The sequence below is a fragment of the Panthera onca genome, chromosome A2 (assembly GCF_046562875.1).
Source record: "Panthera onca isolate mPanOnc1 chromosome A2, mPanOnc1 haplotype 2, whole genome shotgun sequence".
In the NCBI taxonomy this organism is placed as follows: domain Eukaryota; kingdom Metazoa; phylum Chordata; class Mammalia; order Carnivora; family Felidae; genus Panthera; species Panthera onca.
This window is the reverse complement of record NC_138340.1, coordinates 160,336,830-160,359,111: the sequence shown is the minus strand read 5'-3', so window position 1 is coordinate 160,359,111 and position 22,282 is coordinate 160,336,830. Positions and strand designations below refer to the sequence as shown.

General features: G+C 39.8%; 1 protein-coding gene across 1 annotated transcript in view; it reads right to left on the bottom strand.

The window, feature by feature from the left end:
• The window catches only part of CNTNAP2 (contactin associated protein 2), a 1,969,961-nt gene that overhangs the window by 812,762 nt on the left and 1,134,917 nt on the right, over positions 1-22,282 (bottom strand). Inside the window, exon 10 of the mRNA XM_060633381.3 lies at positions 18,191-18,362. Coding sequence (XP_060489364.1) covers positions 18,191-18,362 — 172 coding nt within the window. The remainder of the gene's footprint in view (positions 1-18,190; positions 18,363-22,282) is intronic.

Sequence of the window (22,282 nt, the reverse complement as noted above, 5' to 3'; positions counted from 1 at the left end):
ACGACAGGGATGTCAACTCTCGCCACTGTTATTCAACATGGTATTGGAAGTCTTAGCCTTTGCAATCAGACAACACAAAGAAATAAAAGGCATCCAAATCACCAAGGCAGTCAAATTTTCACTCTTTCCAGACGACATGATACTCTATGTGGAAAACCCAAAAGAATTCCACCAAAAAACTGCTAGAACTGATACATGAATTCAGCAAGGTTGCAGGATATAAAATCAATGCACAGAAATCGACTGCATTTCTATACACCGATAATGAAACCACAGAAAGAGAATTCAAGGAATAGATCCCATTTACAATTGCACCCAAAACCATCAAATACCTAGGAATAAATCTAACCAAAGAGGTGGAAAATCTATACACGGAAAACTATAGAAAGCTGATGAAAGAAATTGAAGAAGACACAAAGAAATGGAAAAAAGATTCCATGCTCCTGGATAGGAAGAACAATATTGTTAAAACATCGATACTACCCAAAGCAATCTACATATTCAATGCAATCCCTGTCAAAATAACACCAGCAATTTATAATTTTAGATAAATTAATTCCATTAGGAAGTTTAGTGTTTTTTTTTTAACTTGGCCCAAAGTAACACTGAGATTATTCACAAACATTAATTTTTAACTTTTCTCATCTGGTAGAACCTCTCCTTCTAAGGTTCCTTTGATAAAATGACTAGGTAGGAAGGGAAAATTGACTCCTTTTGTCAACATCTATTTTGCAGATGGCAAAACAAAGACTCAGGAGAGAGCTCATGGCATCAGATGAGTGAAGTTTCAGAGGGACCACTGCTAACGAGTCTTCTAGGGCTCCAAATCTCGATGTATGCTACAGATCACATGCTGTGGGGTCCACACCTGATCCCACATGAATTCTACATAGAATCTCTGTATATAATAATTCTACATAGAATTTCTGTGAATTCTTCATAGTATAATTCTACATAGTAATTCTCCATAGAATCTCTGTGAATTCTACATAGTAATGCTACATAAGTAATTCTACAAAGAATCTCTTCGAATTCTACCTAGTAATCCTACATAGAATTTCTGTGAATTCTTCATAGTATAATTCTGCATAGTAATTCTCCATAGAATCTCTGTGAATCCTACATAGTAATGCTACATAAGTAATTCTACAAAGAATCTCTTCGAATTCTACCTAGTAATCCTACATAGAATTTCTGTGAATTCTTCATAGTATAATTCTGCATAGTAATTCTCCATAGAATCTCTGTGAATCCTACATAGTAATGCTACATAAATAATTCTACAAAGAATCTCTTCGATTCTACCTAGTAATTCTACATAGACTCTATGCAAATGTTACGCAGTAATTCTACACAGAATCTGCAAATTCTACACAGTAATTCTAAAAAGAATCTGCAAATTCTATATAGTAATTCTACGTAGTAATTCTAAATAGAATCTCTGCAATCTCTACATAGTAATTCTACACGGAATCTCTGCAAATTCTCCATGGGAATAGTGGTAATATAAACCAAGCCAATACCCAGACAAATGCTGGTAAACAATCTAGCAGGGAAGCTCCAGCTGGGTATGTTCGCTAATCTTGTCTTTCCAACAAATATAATAAAGCTTCTGAGAAACTTCAAGCCAAATTTCAAGCTCAGGCATGGGAAATATATTAACTGCTGCCTTCCCTTTTTCCCTTGGCCCTACTTTTCAATCTTAATCGGAAGGAGGCATTTTATAAATAAAGTCATTAAATAAAAATGAGTCATCCTGCCAGACAGTGTGCTATGATGTAGAACATAGAGCTTGTTTTCTCCCCCTCTTTTTAATATTCCAACAAAATATTAAAAAAAAAAATCTCTGCATAACCCTGGCCACCCGTCTGCATCCATGTGGCATAGGACAGGGCCCACACAGCTGAAACGCAGCCAGGAGTGTGGGGGGCCCTCGTCAGGAGGCAAGCGGAGCATTCCCCGTGGTGCCACAATGGAGTCTGAAAGCTTTCCAATCCGTGAGAAGGTGAGCCACAGGGAACCTGCTAGCAGGCTGGAAGAAGGCAAGGCAGGCAGGGGGTAGAGTGGAGACAGGAGGGCACTGGAATCTCCACCCCGGGAAATAAACACTCACTCTGAACCTTTTTATTTGAATGACTATTTGTTTACTCGCTCACATCTTCCCTCGTATGGTGGTTACAGATTCAATGTTTGAAAGCTGCTGGAATTTTTTGGTAATATTGGTGTTGAGGGGAATGTTTCTTCGTAGGCTAACTATGTTTTATTTTTAGAAAACATGCTAGGAACGACAGTATTTCTGAGTCCATTTAGTAATGAGTACTTTCAGCACTGGGTCTGGCGGAATTCTGATTTTCTGTCAGACACTGTGGGTGTAAAGTGGGCGTAAAAGAAGACGGGGAAGGGTCTGCTTTAGGCTCCATTCCCCAGTGGGAGAGAAGCTGCTATTCCCAGGCTTGGAGGCCTTGCCTACAGATATTTATTTACCTGTACGTACCACCCCAACTAGTAAGGAAGTAGAAAGTTGGTAATTTGTTCCACATTCTTTTCTAGAGAAAGTACCTTTTGTCCTTTGATATGAATCTTACTCCATTATTTTTTTAATGTTTATTTATTTTTGAGACAGAGAGAGAGAGAACACAAGCGGGGAAGGGGCAGAGAGAGGGAAACAGACCATCTGAAGCAGGCTCCAGGCAGGCTCTGAGCTCTCAGCACAGAGCCCGACACAAGGCTCGAACTCACAAACTGTGAGATCATGACCTGAGCCAAAGTCGGACGCTTAACTGACTGAGACACCCAGGTGCCCCGAATCTTACTCCATTCTTAACCGATGATATTGGAAAAGTCCATCTGTCAGTCAGTTGTTTGAAATTCAAGTATTTGTCCTTTGGGTGTAAAAATATGCTGTTGATGGACTTGTTTCCCAAGCTTAATTCTAATTATCAGCTACTGCTCCCAATATTTAGACTATTGTTACTCTGGGGAAATTCATTTGTAATTTTATATTGGGGCTCTAGGAAAACACTGCCCCCGCTTGGTGGTGGCCCCCCAGATAACAGACTGTGTCAGATGGACAAAAGGAGATATTTCTGGAAACATGTGACTTTACTAGCTCACTGTTTAGCTATGTCTATTTAAAAAAAGGATGGTCCCAGCTCATAGGTTCTGAATTGAAGAATAAAGGTCAATTTCAGAAGTGAGAACCAGAATTTTCTCAGTGCTATTAACACAGATAAAGGATTCTCTAATCAAGCATTCAGAAGCCTTCTGTTCAGTAAAAGATGTGCTTTCTTTTCCTTTTATCAAGGAAAAGCACCAGAAATCAAAATTCTGATTTCCCACCAATGAAACTTTCATTGGGGAGATCATTGGGATGGGGTTTTGGAGAAATATGATTAGTTTTAGAAAATAAATAAACGCCACTGAATTATGTTTTCCATCACTTTGTGACTGTACGTCACTGGCATGTAATTATTATACAATTATAAGTGATTTTTACAGAGCAAAAGGAAGAAACTACCTGGAGCCACATGAATTAACTCTTTATTTCACGATGTTACTAATTGACTTCCCTTATTCATCAAACCAGTTTGACAGCAAACATTTCATAATAATTGCATTAACTTTTATGCAAACTTTAAATGCCACCCCTAAAAAAATCCTTGCCTCGATTTTAATTAATCTTGAATATTTAATACACTTTTGCATAACTTAAGCAAAGGCTTATCTTTTTTTCTTGCCTAGGGCTCCTTGAACTTTAATTAGTATGCGTCATATCTTACAAATTTTGGTGTCGCTTTTTAAGGAGCAATAATTTTGATCCATTTCAACCCACCATCATCAGATATAGGTTCCATATAATAGTAATTACACTGTAAAGGGAAAGAATAAAAATGAGGAAAGAAAGGGAAGTTTTCTGCAATTCAACTTTTTCTTTGTAGGTGTTCTCCAAAATGTCACAGATGAGTTTTAGTAGTTCTAAGTATTCCGATACAATTCCTGTGATACCTATCCGTTATTCAGGTGAAATAGTAAAAAAGCAAGGACTATAATTAATACAGAGCATAAAATTGTATCTTATACAAATGCCTCAACACCTATCTTGCTGGTACTCCCACAGAAGGCAAACTGATACAGGTCTTCTGAGAGGGGACAGTAGCTGTTCCAGTCAGACCCAGTGACCAGTCCCTGTGGGGCACGTGACTCAGAGGCAGCCAAACCATAGATTTCTAGCAACTTAAGACTACAGCCTGGTGAAAAAAGATAAATTCAACCAACAAATTTCTTCTCTAACATTTGAAGGAAGAACTAAAACAAAAAACAAACAAACAAAAAGAAACCAAAACCAAAACCAACCGGCTGGCTAACAATGAGAGCTGAGACAAGGGAGTTGTAGGACCCAATACTGGGCACTGTGAAAACTGAAGGTGTATTAGTTTGGATGGTTTCAATTGTAAGTAGCAGAAAAGATGACTGAGTCTGCCTTCAAAAAAAAAAGGAAATCTATTGGTTCAAATAAGTGAAACGAATAGAGGTGAGTACAGGATTGATCAAGTAACTTAACAAAATCACCAAGATTCTAGCTTATTTCTATCTTTTCAGGGCTTCTCTACTCTGTCTTCAGCCTATGGCTTCCCTGCTGCTCATGGTCTCAGATGGTTTCCTAGGATGGCTGGCCTTGATCATATTCATTCCCCAAAAACCGTCTCAGAGGCCACAGTTGTCACTGAAGAATGCGTAGCTTCTCTGAATCCAAACAGAAACTAATGCCTGTTGAAAAGGGACGGGCTGGGGTTGCCCATAGGAAATTGGTTGCTGAGAAAGCAGGCAATGGGTACACATCACAAAATTTCAGAGTACAAAAAAAATAAGAAACCAAAAACTACATGCAAAGCAATCCTGTTGGTTTACGGATTAAAGGGGGAAAATGAATGCATTATAGCTCAGATATGTTAAGGCAGAGTGTTTGGGTGAACACCCATGAATTTGTGCCTTGAAAACTGTCTTGGGGTCTCCTAGGTGGCTCAGTCGGTTAAGTGTCTGACTTTGGCTCAGGTCATGATCTCTCGGTTTGTGAGTCTGAGCCCTGCCTCAGGCTCTGTGCTGACGGCTCAGAGCCTGGAGCCTGCTTCGGATTCTGTGTCTCCCCCTCTCTCTGTACCTCTCCTCCTCGTGCTCTCCTTCTCTCTTTCAAACATGAATAAACATTTAAAGCACTTTTTTAAAGCTGTCTTGAATCAACAACTTCCTCTCATTTCAGTCTCTGGGAGGTCCACACATGTTAGGTATGGTGACCGTGAATCTTGGCTTGTTCGGTGTAGGACCAATTCATGCCCATTATATCTCTTTGATTCTCAAAAGCAGCACAGTTTTTTGGCAAATTATGTGGCCATCCCGCTGTTCAGACACTTTCTTTTGAATTTCTATACATACTTCCTTAATTGTTTCATGTGTAGTTTGATGATAAGTTGTCTTTACTTGGACTAATTTGAGTTGGTCTCTGTAGAGGACATTTAGACGAGAATAAGAGACTAGCATTCCCATTCTGTCTTGCAACCCCCTGTTGGGTTTAGTCATGACTAAATCTGGCCCAAGAGATGTAAGTGGAAGTGCTGCACGGAACTTGAACTTGTAAGACTTGTTAAAAGGGGGAAGCGGGCCCTTCTACATTCTTCATGAAAAGCAGATGAAATGCCTGGGGTTCTGGCAGCTGTTTTGTGACTGGGAGAATGGAAACATGAGTGAAGGAAACTGGAGCAAAATGTTAGAGTCTAGATCTCTCATTGCTTCTAAGAGTTACCATACAAGTTTGGATTGTCTGTTTTGGACCTCTGACATGTAACATAAGAAATTTTAGATTTGTCTAATAAAGTGTAATTAGACCTTTGTTCCTAGAACCTGAAAGCAATTCCTAATTGAGACCCAACCTTTTACTTCACAGATATTGAGTTATACACATTTGAATGAATGACAGATACTTTAGCGGGAAAAAAATCTTTAAGTTTTTAAATTTACTTTGAGAGAGAGTGAGAAGGGGAGGGACGGACAGAGAGGGAGAGAGAGAGAGAATCCCAAGCAGACTCCATGCTGCCAACGGCAGTGCCCAACACGGGGCTTGAACTCACAAACTGTGAGATCATGACCTGAGCCGAAACCATGAGTTGGATACTCAACTGACTGAGCCACCCAGGTGTCCCCCAAGTTAATCTTTGAACCAAGAAGTTCTAACTTGTGCTCGACTAAAATATTGTCTACTTAATTTAGGCTTCTTTTTTTTATTGGAAACTTTTTATTTTATTTTTAATGAATAGGGAATTAATATTCAGGAGAAAACCAACACATCTGGCTTCTGAGTCTGTAAAGATTTTCTCTGGAGATGGCATTGCAAGCAGATTTAGGGCTTAAGGAAACTTCTAACTAATTAAAAGGGACTGAGAATTTCAGACTGATGCCAGTTTCACAGACCTTCTGGGAATCCCCATTGTCTCTGAAATAAAATAATTCTAAAGGACAACTTATTGAGTCTTATCAGAAGTTGCATGAGTCTTTTAAGTCACCTTTGGAAAAGACCAACACAGAGGCAGGAGAGCCTTTTTCGGTTGCAAAAGTATCCGGCTGAAACTGTCTAGAGATTCTAGACGAGCACTATCCAATATAAATATCAGAAGAGCTGCATGCCATATATAATTTTAAATTTTATAACTGCATTAAAGAGAAAGAGGTGAAATTGACTTCAATAATACAGTTAACACAAAATGAAATCAATTAGAATTATTGAGATATTTTATATTCTTTTATTTGCACTAAGTATTCATAATCTAGTGTGTATTTCACATGTATGGCACAGCTCGATTAGAAGCCATCTCTGTTTTAGTGCCCAGAAGTCCCATTTGACGAGTGGCTACATATTGGACGGACAGCTCCGGTCTCCTCTGTCTTCCTCTTTATTCCACTATGCCATTACCTGCACTTCTAGCCCAGCTTTACTTATTTTAGCTTTCTCTCTTTGACCTCAAAGAGGTCAATTGCCCTCAAATGCTCAATCGCCACTACTAATATTCACCATTTTCTATATCCCAGCAGAACCTTCCTCCGATTGAAGGAAATACTACCATCACGAAAAAATATTCAGTTAAGACGTTGTTCAGGGGACTTGTGAAGATAACTTAGTCTTCCATTAAAGCTTTTTCTCACTCTGAAACCAGTTTCTCTTTCCCACCAATACCTTTCTGACCTCCATATCTAATGAGCTTACCCCAAATCCTAAAGACCTTGGGTTTACCCTCTTCCATCCATTCCTATCATTATACCAATAGTTCAGGCTCTCAACACCTCTGTTCAGACCATCGGGACAGAATGTCAGTAATGCAAAACGTATTTTCCTGCAAATCCTTCAGTAATTCCTTAACTGTCCAGAGGACAAATTAAAATCTTTTTAGTAGACCTTTGTCCAATAGGTTCTCCCTAAATTTCTAGCCTCAGATCTTCACACTATGTTTCTAACTTCCTACTAATAGCCGCCAAACTCTGGAAGACCCTACCATAAGTCCTTGAGTTCCCTACAAGTCTCTCTGTTGCTCACACCCGTGACCTTTTGCATGTGCCTCCCGTCCAGCTGGAAGGTCCTTCTGGTATACCTGCGAACTGCTCCTCTGGGCAATCTCCTCCATCCTTATCGGAAATCTCACACCACTGTCATCCCTTGTGTATAGAATTTCAGTTTTAGAATTTCTCAGGTTTTTCAATAATTGTGGTTTGTAAAATGTCTCTTTTACCAGTCAGTAAGAATGTTAAGTTCCATAAGGTTATGTTTTATTCATCAAAACTAAGACTCTCCTTGGCACGTGGTAGGTAATCACTGAATGAATGTGGAATGAATGGATGGATGAACGAATGAATGAATGGCATATCTTTCTAACCATGACCCCCCCACACAAACTTCCTGCTCTAGTCTAAATGGTCATTTTACTGTTTCAGAAATATGACTTGGCCATCTGTGTCTCTGTAATTCGCCTCATTGCTCTCACCTGGCATGCTCTTTCCCTTTCCTCTAAAAAAAGGCTACCCATTCCTCTCAACGTCAACATGTTCTTCTCAGAAGCCTCCTTCAGCCACGGCAGGCCCCGGTAGGTCTCTACTAATTTCCTGTAGAAAACATTCTCTGTGGTGATCCAGAAGCACGTGCTTCTTAACATAGCTTTTAAACATCTCATGAATGTTTCCTATTCCCACGGCTACATTTGTGTATTCCCTGTGAGAAGAGATTCTATTTCACATCTTGTGGCTTTCTTGTTGTGCAGACCAGTACCAGTGCTCTGAGCTTCTTAGGGGATTAACATATGTCTCTTGAATTAATAAAGGAACCATGTGCCTCTTTGTATATGGTGCGTCTATCTCATTTCAGATATGTTACCCCTAAAAATTTTAAAGGTTTCTCTTTTGCCCTTAATTTTTGAATGCCTTAAACTTTCAAGAAAAAAAATCACTTTAGTGTCACATTCATTTGCCCAGAGAGGGTCTTTAGAGTGGTGTGTCCATGAAAACAAGTCTCAAGTTGATGAAACATTTTGGGGACTGTGCCAAAGAACCAAAGATCAGGAAACCACTGGACTAAAAGGTTGAAGGTAGTACTCCTTAAAGGCAAACAAAATTAATCCTATAAACAACTGCTGTCTGGTACTTAGAGAATCTATCCTTATCACAATTGTAGGTAAGTCTGTTTAAATCAATCTACTTACAAATTAAGGAATCCTTTTCAGATATGGAATTTTGTTCGTTAAAATGTGTTACAGATTCACTTTTCAAAAACATTCCAAAACATACATATTCCCTACCCCTTCCAGCTGCATGGCTCCCTTGCTCATGCAACATTCTTTTTGATGTAAGTGGAATTTGGTAAACAAAATGAGATTCGGACTCTAGTAAGTTCCTCAATGAATTCATAGACACAGATGATGAAGTATTTATCTCTAATGTGGCAAGGGGTGCCTTATAGAATTTTAGACAATGTTGTCTAAAAAGCTAAGCTTTTTGCCCATTTGAAACTAGTTTCAGGTAATGTACATGCAACCACAGAGAGAGGAAGTACTTCTGTTCAATTAACAAATAAAATAAAAGTAATGACAAGTCCCAAGCCTTAGGAAAACTGTGGGGGTTTTTTGTTTTTGTTTTTTATGGCATAGGAAAATCTACGACTCCTTTCTCTTTCTTCTCAGGTTACGGATCACTTCAATAGCAAAGGGAAATTTTCAAAGAAAATGCCATTTTTAAACGCCTATAAAAAATAGACAACACCCTTTAATTTTTTATCTCTGATTTCTGTTTTAATTAAAGTAGAAATGTCCCATACCAACACACCAGAAACCATTTTATGACCTCCTATTTTTCCTTCCTTCCTCCCTTCCCTTTCATCCTATTCTCCTTCCCCACCTTCTCCATTCTCTTTCTCCCTACCCTCTGCAATATTTGGAATGAAGAAAGCAAAAGAAAAAAAGTGGATTCTAATTTCATTATTTTTTTTCAGATTAGGGAATAGCAGAAGTAAAGAAAGAAATCATTTAATGAAGTAAAGAAACAAATCATTAAAAGGATACACATTTTAATTTAACTTAAAACCCTATGTCATGTAAATTCCGTGAGTCACTGGTCAGAGGGAATTGCTCTGGGCCCACTGAGTGGAATTCTACAATTCCAATCCACCATCTTTTCTGCAGAACCAGTTCCATAAAGCATCATCACCCTCCACTTCTAGTTCGGATTTCTTAAAATGCAGGGAAAACTGAAGTAACCAATGAACCTTTGTGAATTTTTACAGTCAGTTTGTCCATGCCTACCCTGAGGGTTTTGCTTTTAGCCACTTATCTTTCTAAAACCTTTTGGTTTGCTTTTAACAGAAATTGTTTCTTTTTGTCTCCACTCCTTTGAGGATGTGTTTGGTACTTAATTAGACCATGATATTACAATATCAAGGATGACTTGCATTAACATATTTGGGCACGAACCAGTGCCTCTCGCTCACAACGTGTGGTTAAGCACAACACATGGAAGGTGGAAGCCGCACCTGCTACTTCAAAGACTCTTCCTCCACCAGGTGACAGGGATCATTCTCCACATTTACAAAGAGAATGGACAGTGTCTATTCCTCTGTAAAGTCAGCTTAAGGGGAGGGCAGTTGAATGACTTCTCGGGGTTCCAGCAAAATTTCGCCATATGTCTACGTAATTGACAAAAGTGTTAACTTAAGAAGAAACTATTTCCGGACAGATATTTTAAATCTGTGTTTTTAAATTGTTTGCTTTCATTTTTATTTTTCAGGTAACCTAATATCAAAAGCAAAATATACAAGTTAATGACTCATTTAGGTCTTTCTCTGTGGTTGATTTAGCTACATGTTAAAATCATTTCTCTTTCTCCTTTTTGCTTATCTTCAAACACATAACTGGTTTCTGACATTACTTTTATGCGCTAGGCTTTCCTTGGGATTTAAATGTCAAAGCACAGCTATATGCCATGCCAAAAGCAAATATAGTTTCTTTTGTCCTAATACATGCAATACATCAAAGAAGAATAAAGCTGCTGTTGAATCTTAAAATGGTTAATTCAACTATTTTCTTCTCCTTTTTCTCCTAGGAGAGTTATCTCCTCTGGCGTTTCACTACTGTACTTTTTTTTTTTTTTAATAAGTTTTGTCACTCTAGTACTCTATTTGTGCTGAAGAAACAAAATCACTTTGAAACCACTTCAGAGAGGCAACGGACTTGAACATGGGTTCACCTGGGTGTGTGATACTTTCAGGTCACTGAGCTTATGTTTTTGTGCCGGAGAGAAGACTACGGCTTAAATGCTTCAGTATAAACAGGAATATAAAATCAGTGGAATCCAAGATGGGGAATAGGGTGATGAGACAGACACATCTAGAATAAAGAATCACAATGTGAACAGTCACATAAGAAAATAAAGCTGGATTATGTAACGAGTCTTGTTTTTTGCTTATTTTGATCTGGTGGTATGGTTTTAGGACCCTGAATAATTCTTGTCCTAAAGGTATTTTTGAAGGATATTTCCCCCCCCAAAAGAAACTCCAGCGTCCTGCCTAAAAAACTGTTCATTGGTTCCAGGTCTCCCAGAATGAGTTCCAGGTAATCGGCTCCTCGTTCCTTTGGGGTTTGATGAGATCAGTCACCATGTGGTCAAAATGGAGCCGGGCACAAAGTTTAAACAGTGTGGTTTACCTGGGGCGCTTTCTGCCTCCTTTACTCCTTTGGCATAATCACCCTGATGCAAAAGCGAGATATGCCCAGAAGCCTGCAGTTTGAGTAATAAAAGACAAAACGTTTCCTAATGTAAGAGAAGTGCAGGCACAGCCTGACATCAGCCTAACTCATGACACGAACATTTGTCAAGAAAGACGGGGGACGGTCAGCCTGCAAATGTAGGAAAAGGTGTTAGACTCAGGCTGGCAGTTTGCAGTTAGCAAGACCCAGGGGAAAGAGAAAGAAAATCTGGAATAAATGTCGTCCCTACAAAAACAGCCGTGTTTGTGAGACAGGCCTCCTCTTTCCTGTGATAGAAATCATTCTGGGGTATTTCGATTCAAAGTTTGGCTTTTGTGTATTTTCTATGAAATTCTTCTTGTGTTGTGCTGTCCACGCAGAGCATCAGTGACATTGTCACAGGGAGTGGGGGCTGGGAGCGTTCGCTTCAGGACTCTGGACTGGAACAAAAAGTTAGCAGTCCTGTGGATTCAATATTGCCAAGATAGGCTAAGGCCAAGTGGCTTTTGGTTCGAAAGAGCCGGGTGTCGGAGCGCAAAAACAGGTGCCCCGAATGTTGAAACAGTTTAAGTTCTGAGCAGCGATGCCCCCCGCCACCTCAGCATTAGTGCAGGAGGGCGTGTTCACTTTAGATGTCCTTTGTGAGTGGTGGCTTGTGCCCTGAGTGCTGCCTTTGGCAATGTGATTCACAGAGACTCATGTCAGCCTGAGGGGGGTGCTGCAGATACGGAGGTATGGCAAGCTGAGAAAACGGGGGGCCCATGACAGCTGTCCCCACCGAACACCCCCACCCCTTCACACAGGCCATGATTCATTTTGGCTTACATGCAGTTGGCAAGAGATCCAGACATCACAGCATGTCCCTATGAGGTCTATTAAAAATGCCTAGGGGGCTGGCAGACAAGAGAAAGGGAATTTGGAGGAGGGCAGAGGATGCACGCGTCTCGAGGGACCAATCACCCTGCTGCACCCAGAACAGAGTACTCCCGGCACCTGGTTCTCTGTGCTAAACGCAACAGTCCCAGACAAACTGGGAAGGGTTGCCACGTCACACGGATCCCAGCAGTAGCTAAGGCATATCCCACGGTCAGCAGAAACAGATGCCACAGCGGTGGGCGGTTGGGACAGAGGCTGAGTCTAGAACACTCAGCAGACTGGAGACCTTAAGGGAGGCCAAAAGGAATGTGAGTAGAGCACGTGGAACAGACCCGCTCTTGCGTAAGTTGTTTGGCTCTGAACCAAGAGTCACGCTGGAGGGGTCAAGGCCACTTGAAATGGGACGAGAGCCTAAAAAAAAGGAGTTTGACTCTAAGTTTGGATCCCACATTGACTAAATATTATATATACATATAATATGTAATATACATATAAAGTTATTAGGATTTCCAAATGTACATGTTCAAACGTTGATTTTTTCTTCTACTGTGTGGAAATGGGAGCTTCTGAGTAAATGAAGATCCATTTTAGAAAATAAAGAAAGTGGAAAAAAAAAAAAGAAAATAAAGAATGTTACATGTATTCATCATCTAAGTTAGGCCTGTAGATTTTAAGCCTGATTTTATAGAAACTTGTCATCTCCTCTGACTCGTAATATTAATCTACTTATTCGTTGTGCACCTTTCCAACAGAGTCAGCTTGGTTTACAGACAGACACTGTACCTATCCACCCCCCGTTTAAATGCTCTTATAAAAAATATATACACATTCTTTTCTTTCAAGGAATAATAAATCAAAGAGGGTAGATGTTCTTGAAAGCATTGAACTAAAAAATAAAAATAAAAGTGATTATGCACTTCCATCCACAAATGTAATGAAGACGTAACTACTAACTCAAAAACAGGATCCAGTCTATTCAGTTTCTCAAGGGGTAATTTTGAGGGCTGTGGTCAAGTTGGGACATTTACCCTTCCCTTTCCACTCTCTGCGCTATTGGGATGTTTACTGAGTTTGCTTCTTCTTATATTTACAGCCAAGGTAAATAAGAGTTGAATTCTAATGAACTGCTTTTACTATTTTTTTCCTACCAGCTGCCGATTCTAAGAATATGTATTTGCTTTGGCCTCTAAACGGCCATTTAGTCCCCCAAGTTCAGTCTCTTGGGGACATCACTGGCAGGCAACTTAATATACCCTAAAATAAATGTTACCATCTTTTCTTTCAAAGCCATTTCCATACTTGGGAGTTGGTTCCTCTGTGTTCTGGTAAAAAGACTACACTGGTTGCTTTTAGAGGTGGAGGGTGGGGGATGGATGGATACTTTTGGCTCCAAGAAAAACAAAACTTGACTCACAGCAGCTTAAATAAACAGGAACTTCTTCTCTTACAGGTGTATTTTGCCAGACCAGTCACGAATACCACCTACTTAAGCTCAAAATATTTTAACCCCGCCTTCTTCATCCCAGACGTCCCAGGGAAGAGTCAGAGACAAGGGAGTCAAGCGGTAGCTCCACATGAATTCACAAGGTCCACGGTCTGTGACGGTAACTCTCTTAGTTGATAAATTCTGACCAAGAGCTGCCAGGACTCATTCCCGATTCCCTTCCCTAACTGCTCCCGGCCCAACCCCACCTTCGTGCTATCCTGTGGGAGGAAGTGAATAAAGCCAACTCTAGACAGTTACAGGCGTGTTTTGCAGGCTTTTGGCTCTCAGATAGTCGCACCTACAAAGAGGTTAGACACGGGTTGGGAATAGGAGTTGAGTCGGCACCTGAAGACGTTTGTCACAAGGATCCAACAATACCAGGGCAGTAGGAGCAGACAATTATGCAGGGAAAAACAAAGAAGCTATGTGCTAGGTATTTTGTCATTTTCAGAGAATATTCTAGCCATAGAATACCCTTCAAAGGGTAAAGCTACAAGCTTCTGATATTGGAAGAGGCTTCCTGCCCACTATTCGTCTTCTCGCCTTCCAGGTCTATACTGTCTATGAAATACAGCTCAAGACACCGGAGGCCCTCAACAGGCAAACATGGAGATGTTTTCAGACACAACATTTCATTGTGTAATCTGCAGGTACATGCTTATTTCATATATATAAATCTATATCTATATCTATATCTATATCTATATCTATATCTATATCTATATCTACATCTGTATCTCCAGCTGCCTTTTTGACAGCTCCACTTGTGTCCAATAGACCCTTCAACTCATGCCCAACACTAGCTCCTGATATTTTTTCTTAACCCTTGACCAACCTTCTCGACCACTAGTCTTCCCACTGGGATATGGCAACTCCTTCCTTCCAGTTGCTTTTACTAAATAGTTTGGGTTAATCCTCTAACTCTTCTACTTAGACCATCAAGACACACGATAGACTCCACTCTTAAATATTTTCAGAACTGACCACCTCTCACGACCTCTCATGCCAGCACCCTGATCTTAGGCCACTGGCATCTCTCACCTGGATTACAAGAAGCTCCCTGCTTCTACCTTTCCTCTTCCCACAGTGAGAGTTATTCTTTTAAACTGTAAGCTGGATCCTGCCATTGCTCTACTCAGAAACCTGCGATGGTTCCTGAATTCCCTCAAAATCAAAGCCAAATTGTTAAGAAAAAAAAAAGCCTGTGATTCTGCAGGACTTGACCTCTAGAATTGCTCTGGCCTCCTCTCCCGCAGCTCTACTCCTGTTCCTTCCAAACTTGCCCCCCTGGCCCTGGCTGATCCTAGATCATGCCAGGCGGCCTCGCTGCATGGACTCTTCTCTCTGCATTGACTATTCTCTTTGCCAAAAGAATCGGCAAATTCTATTACCTCTTTCAGGTCTTGAACTTATTATTATCTTTTCAATGAGGCTGACTCTGACCAATCTATTTAAATTGTAACCCGACACCTCACTCTCTTGGAATGATGGTCCTCTTGGAATGATGGTCCTCCAGTTGGCCTACATTTTTTTTTAATAGCACTTATTTCTTCAAACTTACTGCAATATTTACTTATTACATTTGTTCTTCTTCCCCTTTCCTCATAATGTGAGCTTTCCAAGTCCAAGGATCTCTATTTTGTTCAATGAGCCATCCTTAGTGCCTAGAACAGTGAGTGCTTGGCACCATGGATATACTCAGAAAATACTACTGAATGAATGATTCTGTGGCTTGGCACGCTTGCTCTTTTCTTGATTCATTGCTGTGCTCCGAAAACAAACAAGTAAATAAAACAAGCTTCATGTAAATCCACACGCAAAGAAAGAAAAAGAAGTTCAAATCATAGGGTATCCCAGCACGACACACAGCAAAACCCCTGTACAATCATCTTCCCCAAACTAGTTCCCTAAGTTTTACTCATCGAATCATTGCAGCTGCTCCTATTATCTCCAAACATGTCATAAAAAATGTGCCTGTGGTAGCTTTTCTATTTTTTTTTCCCTATGTTCTCATTTATCCTCCCCCCACCCCCACGCCGCCGGCCAAAATAGCTCTCAAATCAATCAAGCTGAAATTTGAAAGAGCCAGTGTAGGCTTACTTAGGGGAAATTTAGAGTTTGAAAATAAAATGGCAGAGATGGGGCTGTTGCAAAATTTTAGTTAGTAAGGGGGAAAATACCAAACCAGAGATGGGCAGGGAATATATCACTACAGTGTATCTGGTGGGTCCTCTACGAGGACAGGCTAAAACCACTGGTACTCTCATATGGAAAGACACAGATGGAGGGTTAACTCATCAATGAGCTCCTCAATGGTTGGAATAAGGTGAATACAGTTCTGTATCATATATACAAAAATATAACACCTCACAGATTAATATTTTGAACTGAAACATTTTAGGTGAGTAAAGAAATCTGCTCTTTCACATATTGGTAATTCACGTACATAAGCTGTTGCTCTGGTGATTGCTTTGCGATACATATAAATATCAATTCGCCGTGTTCTATATCTGAAAGTTACATGTCAGTTACAACTCAATTAGGAAAAAAAAAAAAAAAACAATCACTGCCTTCAAAAAACAGAGCAAGCAGAAAATGGATGCCCTACTGGGCTTTCGAATTGCGTCACATGTCAGAGGTGACAACTTCCCCTTTTCTCTTGGCTTATCCTACTGGAGGTTGAGAGAGACCTATTCCTTACTCCATCAGCTACAGGACACTTGGCAATATGGACAATGAGACTGACCCATTTTGGCAAAAAAAAACATCTGTATATTCCTGTATCTGACAAAAACTGAAATTTGAAGTCCCAATTCTTCACCTTTTCTTGTGTATTTACCTCCATCAGAGGTGCCATTTTCCATTCCCTTCATTTACAAAAAATCTCATTCATTCTTTTGGAGCCAATTTAGCACTTTCTCTCTCCATGGAAATAAAACATTAAAGCCTCAACATATCACCCATACTTCTTTAGTAGCAAACAACTTAAATATAGTGCCCGGGACACACGCTATTTGAAGCGAAATGGCAACATAACCATAAAATCTAGGCTGTTTACAAAAGCTGAGTGGACTAACTTGGGTATTATTGACAGAGATTATTGTAACATTAAAGCTACTGACATGGAAAATGGACAAGGTACTAAAATAACTCAATATTCTGTCTACCTATTGCTAAGAAGGAAAATCTTCCTGTATGGAAAACAATTAATAAAAATTTATGGATAAATATCAAACACCACAAAGTCTGGTCTTAAAACAGTCATCTTTCAGTTTTTCTGATTGTTGCTACCACTTGCTTTAGGCAGAAATAATAGCTATTACATCGCTGATGGTTCAAAAATTGGGAATATATTTCCATTAAAATTGTTCACTGTTGTATTTAAATATAAATTGTTTAGGCTATCAGGATGACTGTTTGCAAATATGTAATAGAAATAAGAACTGTGCTATGTCATCAAGTCTTATTATAAAGATGTTAAGGCTTTAAAATGTTACATTCTAGATCCATCATTTAAACTGTAATTTACCATTCACGCAGATATTATTTTATTGAGATTATATAGAAGCAAACTTACTTCACTACAGATGATTTTACATATTTTTAAGATTCATCATGTGTCTTTGAATGACTTCCCCAAGGATCTCCTCTTAAATGAAAATAAAATTAGAGACTGATGGTCTACACTTTGTTGGAGACAGACGGAGACTTCTAAAACTTCCATCTTCCAAAACACAAAATTAATAAAATTATTTTTCAGAATAGGATAGCCCTATCATAAAAACTTTGAAAGTAGTGTAGAAAATCACCTAAATTCACCAGGTTAAATTCAACACAAAGTCAGATATAGTTTCTTTACGGACAAAACATCTCAAAGGAATATTTTTTTATGCTGGAATTAAAGGCACTTTTTAGAAGTACATTAAAGTTAATGTATGCAATGATGTCATAATATTTCATGTAAGAGCTGTATCTTTCTACTCTGTGAGAAGTCAACTAAGTTTTTATAAAAAAGCTCCTCCCCAGATTTGCAAAAACGAATACAGATTAGATTTTGCAATATTTCAGTATATTTTATAAGGAGGCTCAATTACATTAAATATTCTGCTTCAGTAAATTCCCATACTGCCTGCCAACATTTTTTAAAGCTTCTTTCCCTCAGGAAAGGGCTTGAGAGGGGACAATATGCTGAGGATGAGTCGTGACCAAGACAAGGAGAGAAGGGGACATTTCTGCTTGTGGGAGTAGGAAGCAAAAGTAAAAATAAACTGAGCCCCTTTATAACTCAGCTGTTGTTTGCAAAACTACCTGCATAATAATCGCGTCTGCTGAGGGAGGTTTGTGTGATAACAGACTGTTCTGCCACATATTTATATATTTATCCACGTCCCGATATAAATGTCACCGCTAAAATCACAAATACGCCATCGGCATGACAGGTGGCTCCTCTCGCCTCACCTCTTACAGGGTGTGTGTGCACGTGTGTTTCTCTCGCCAACGACAAAAACGTGAATTTAGAAAGTGTAGGCAAGTTTGGGGTAGGACAGAAAGAGCGTACCTGTCTATGATGGCGCACATGTCGATGCTGACATTCGCAAAACTCCCCGGCCTCCTCTGGGCCACTTCGTATAAATTCACCAACTGGTCATCCACTTGGACAAGCTGCATGCATCCTTGGAACGAAGGCTGAAGGACGGAGTGACTGGAGTTACTCATGTGGTTCAGAAAACCTGCGGGAGGGAAGAAGTGAGAAAGTTACATTCTGTGTACTACACGCTTCACGCAATTTCCTCCGGGTGTTTTCCCTGCCACAGCCATCCTGTCTGGTTGATCCTTGCTGATGTCATAGTCAATGCAGAAGAATGGGCTCTTTGGAGAAAGAGATATTATTTCAAGGGAAGAAGGAAGGGCCGAACCTGGGTGAATGTTTCTCTCCGGGGCTACCGTCCCTCATATTGTCTCTGTGACGTCTTCTTTCTCTCTTGGTCATATCTTTCTGTCCCTCCGCTCTCGAAGGCTCACAGCTATACTTCCTCACCTGACTCTCTTCAGAAATGAAAACGTTATAACTTTAGGCTTTTCACAACTATCCCACGGCCTTCCTTTTATGCCGTTAGTATTTACTTCTTTTTTCTTAATTCCCTAGAGGCCTGTGATTCAGAGCTCAAGAAGTTAAACTATTATTTATTATGGTGGATTTCTTTTATGGATTAATGCCTAACTCAACCCAAAGAGACACTTGCATTACAAATGATTTCTCAATTTGTAATCCAAGGAAACATTAGAAAGAAATAAAATTAGGCACAAGATTCAGCCACTTTGCTCTGAATAGCCATCTTATATACCTAATAGAGTACAGGGACCATAAATGATAAGAAACGATACTAGAAAGAGAATCAACAGCAAAACAACAGAAAAGTAAATACTGCTGTTTCTATTAAGGAATAGGACATACATATACCAAGTCTAAAATCAGATATTAAAATTTTTCTTACAAAATAACTTTAAAAAATCAACACCAGTTACCTAAATGCCTTTTCAATAGCACATGCATAATTCTTATGATGCGTTTTAAATTTGTAGGACACAGGAAAAAATATTTCTCTATCCCATTAAGTATCTCCAGAAAGTCTCAAAAATCATCTACTTTTCATGCCGTTCCTCACACCAAATGTACCTGCCAGAGCAAATTCAAACTGTACTAATTTGTCTGCTTGAAATTCTGAAGTTTCTATCATATTCATTTCACTCTAATATTATATCTATAGAAAGAAAACAATTAGTACAGAATGGGTTGCAATCACGACGTGTCACTAAGTGGACAAAAGTGAGACTCCAATAGAAATTTTCCCGAAAATTGACAATGAAGTGATTTGTTTTTAAATGTCCCGTTTGACTAGTAATAGCAGTTCAGGACCAGAGAAACCTTCTTTCTTCCATTATTAATGAGTTATGCTATTTAAAGGCTAATCATTATCATTTGAATTCCCTTTAAGAGTTAATCACGCGGCTGTACATCGTCTTCCATCAACACAGTAGTAGGTAAAAACAGGATTCCACGTAAACAAATTTCTTGGCTTAAAAAACAACACCTAGAAGGCTGCACTGCGAAGTCAAACATGCAGCATATATATTTTTTCCCTAAGTCACATTTTTTTCCTTTGGCTTTGAGTTAGTCTCCTCAGAAAACTGCTGATCTTAAGCAAGTGGTCCATTTAGACTAGTTGTATGCATACATATGATTTTCAATCTGTTTAATCAAGAGAAAATTGAATGGAGTGTAATGTCTAAATTTAGCAGAGAGAAAACATCCAGCTGTAACTTTATTGACTACTCTTAACAAGACGATCATTTGGTTCTGGTTTTTGCGTACTTGGGAGTCTCGAAATATCCACACTAGCTTTGCAATGTTTCAAAATGAGCAGATCTGTTTGTGAGAACAAGAGCTTCTCTGAAGCAAGGCAGCTGTGTAACACACACAGTGCTATGAACTGGACATAATTAAGTTCACAAAACAAGACTTCACCAGTCACTCACAACAACGTTCCGTTTGGCCCAAATTCTGGAGTTTGAAATTGTGAAGGCCTTGCACTTTTTCACATGGGATACGTTCTAGGAGAGGATATTATAGGACAAGTTACTATATATCCATTGAAAATTTAGGGTTTTTTTTTTCCTTTCCTTACATCACCTTTAACGTTTCCAAGAGGAAGTCCATTGATCCTTGCCTCTGGTGTCCGTACCCATTCATAGTCTCCTTCTACACTGAATTAGTGCTGACTCCGTGGTCAGTGGAGAGCTAGGAAGAGGTGGCCGTGTGTGACTTCTGATGCTAGCATCCGGCTTGGTCTCTGAGACTGCTAACTGATCACACCGGGAGGAGTCTTGTGGAGAGGCCCATGGCAAATACTAAAGCATGGTGTTAAGCTATTAAATTTGGGGGTGATTTGTTTATGCAATAATGAATACCTAATAATAGATCTGGTCCTGGGAGGGAATTGTAACAAAAACCTAAAGATGTGGGTAACTGAGGGATCAAAAGGTACAAGGGAGCTGGACAGGCCTGGAGAGGGCTAAGAGCACAAGCCTCGCGGCTCTCAAGGAGGTCGTCAGTAATGGCGTCAAAGAAAGCGAGGAATAAATGCGACTGGTGATGACGGAAAACTGCATGCTGGCTCTGTTGCAGTGGAAGGTCTGATAAATCATGATAATCTGGAAAGGAAAATTTATACGTAGTGAATTGTGTAACCTAGCTAAGGACACTTCAGGCAGAGAAAACTGAACATCTACTTACAATAAAAGGGGAAGAGAAGAGGCAAAAAAAAAAAACTTAAAAAAAGCACATTAAATATGAAGAAAGCAGGACTTGATCGACTTGAAAATAAAGTGTTTTCTCATTTCTAGTCTCTTCCAGGCAAACTACCAGGGGCATCTGGGTGGCTCATTCGGGTAAGTCTCCAACTCTTGATTTTGGCTCAGGTCACGGGATCAGTTTTTGAGTTCAAGCCCCGAGCCAGGCTCTGTGCAGACAGCATGCAGCCTGCTTGGGACTCTCTCTCTGCCTCTATCTCTGCCCGTCTTCTGCTCTTGCGTGCGCGCTCTCTCTCTCTCTCTCTCTCTCTCTCTCTCAAAATAAATTAAATAAACTTTAAAGAAAAAAAGATCAACTGCTAATAAAAACTAAGATAAAGATGACAATGAGGTGTGACTGTGAAATTCACGGTCAGACCTCCAAAATGAATTAGGTAGTGCCTCAAAGGGCCACTCAGTGAGACTACAGAATGTCTAGACAGCTGACTGGCATGTCTTACAGATCCTCTGAGTTAAAAAGTAAGGGTTTTAATGAGGTTAAGGGCATTTTTCCCTTAACATGTTAGCAGAAGTGTAACGTAAAACCAACAAACAAAAAGCTTCTCTCTATCCAATTGTGGATGTGGCATTTACCCACCGGAGTAAACCAGAACAACGCTCATCAGAACGGTTGATGAGAGAACTGCACCTGTGGTACCACCACCAGCTTGGATTAAAAGGCACAGAGAGAGTACAGAATGAAGCTATGTCTGAGCCATGAAAAATCACTTCCAGGAAATATCAGAACTGTGTCCTAATCCAGGAATTACCAACATGTATCTGATTGGACTTTAGAACCACCACGGACCACGTGCTTCTGCGTACAGCTTATTTCTCCCTCTGGAGTCAAAGGGTCTGAAGCGGTTACTCTATGCCTACTTGACTTTCGTATGCTGAGTGTGTGGATGGCACAAAACCTGTTGCCAGGTCTTCAGATGAGAAGCTGTACTTGAATAACTCCCTCTGTTCTTAGACTTCACTAAGAGGTTCATTTTGGTAGGAACATGACTTAGATGACAAGTTACTGGATTCGGAGCAGATCCTCTAAACAGAAGCGAACTTTAAAGGGCCTTTGGAGGAAGTAAGTGTGCTTTTTCATGTGGAAGAGACACGAACCTCTGTGTCCCAGAGGGAAAACCATGGTAACTGACCTCCAAGTTAGCCGTAAATCACCTCCTGCTATTCATAGCCTATGTAGTTCCCCCCCCCCCCACACTGAATCCGGGTGACAAATAGAATGTTGCAAAAGTGACAGTGTGTGTGTAACTTGCAAGGCTTAGTAAGAAAACGCACTAAGAGC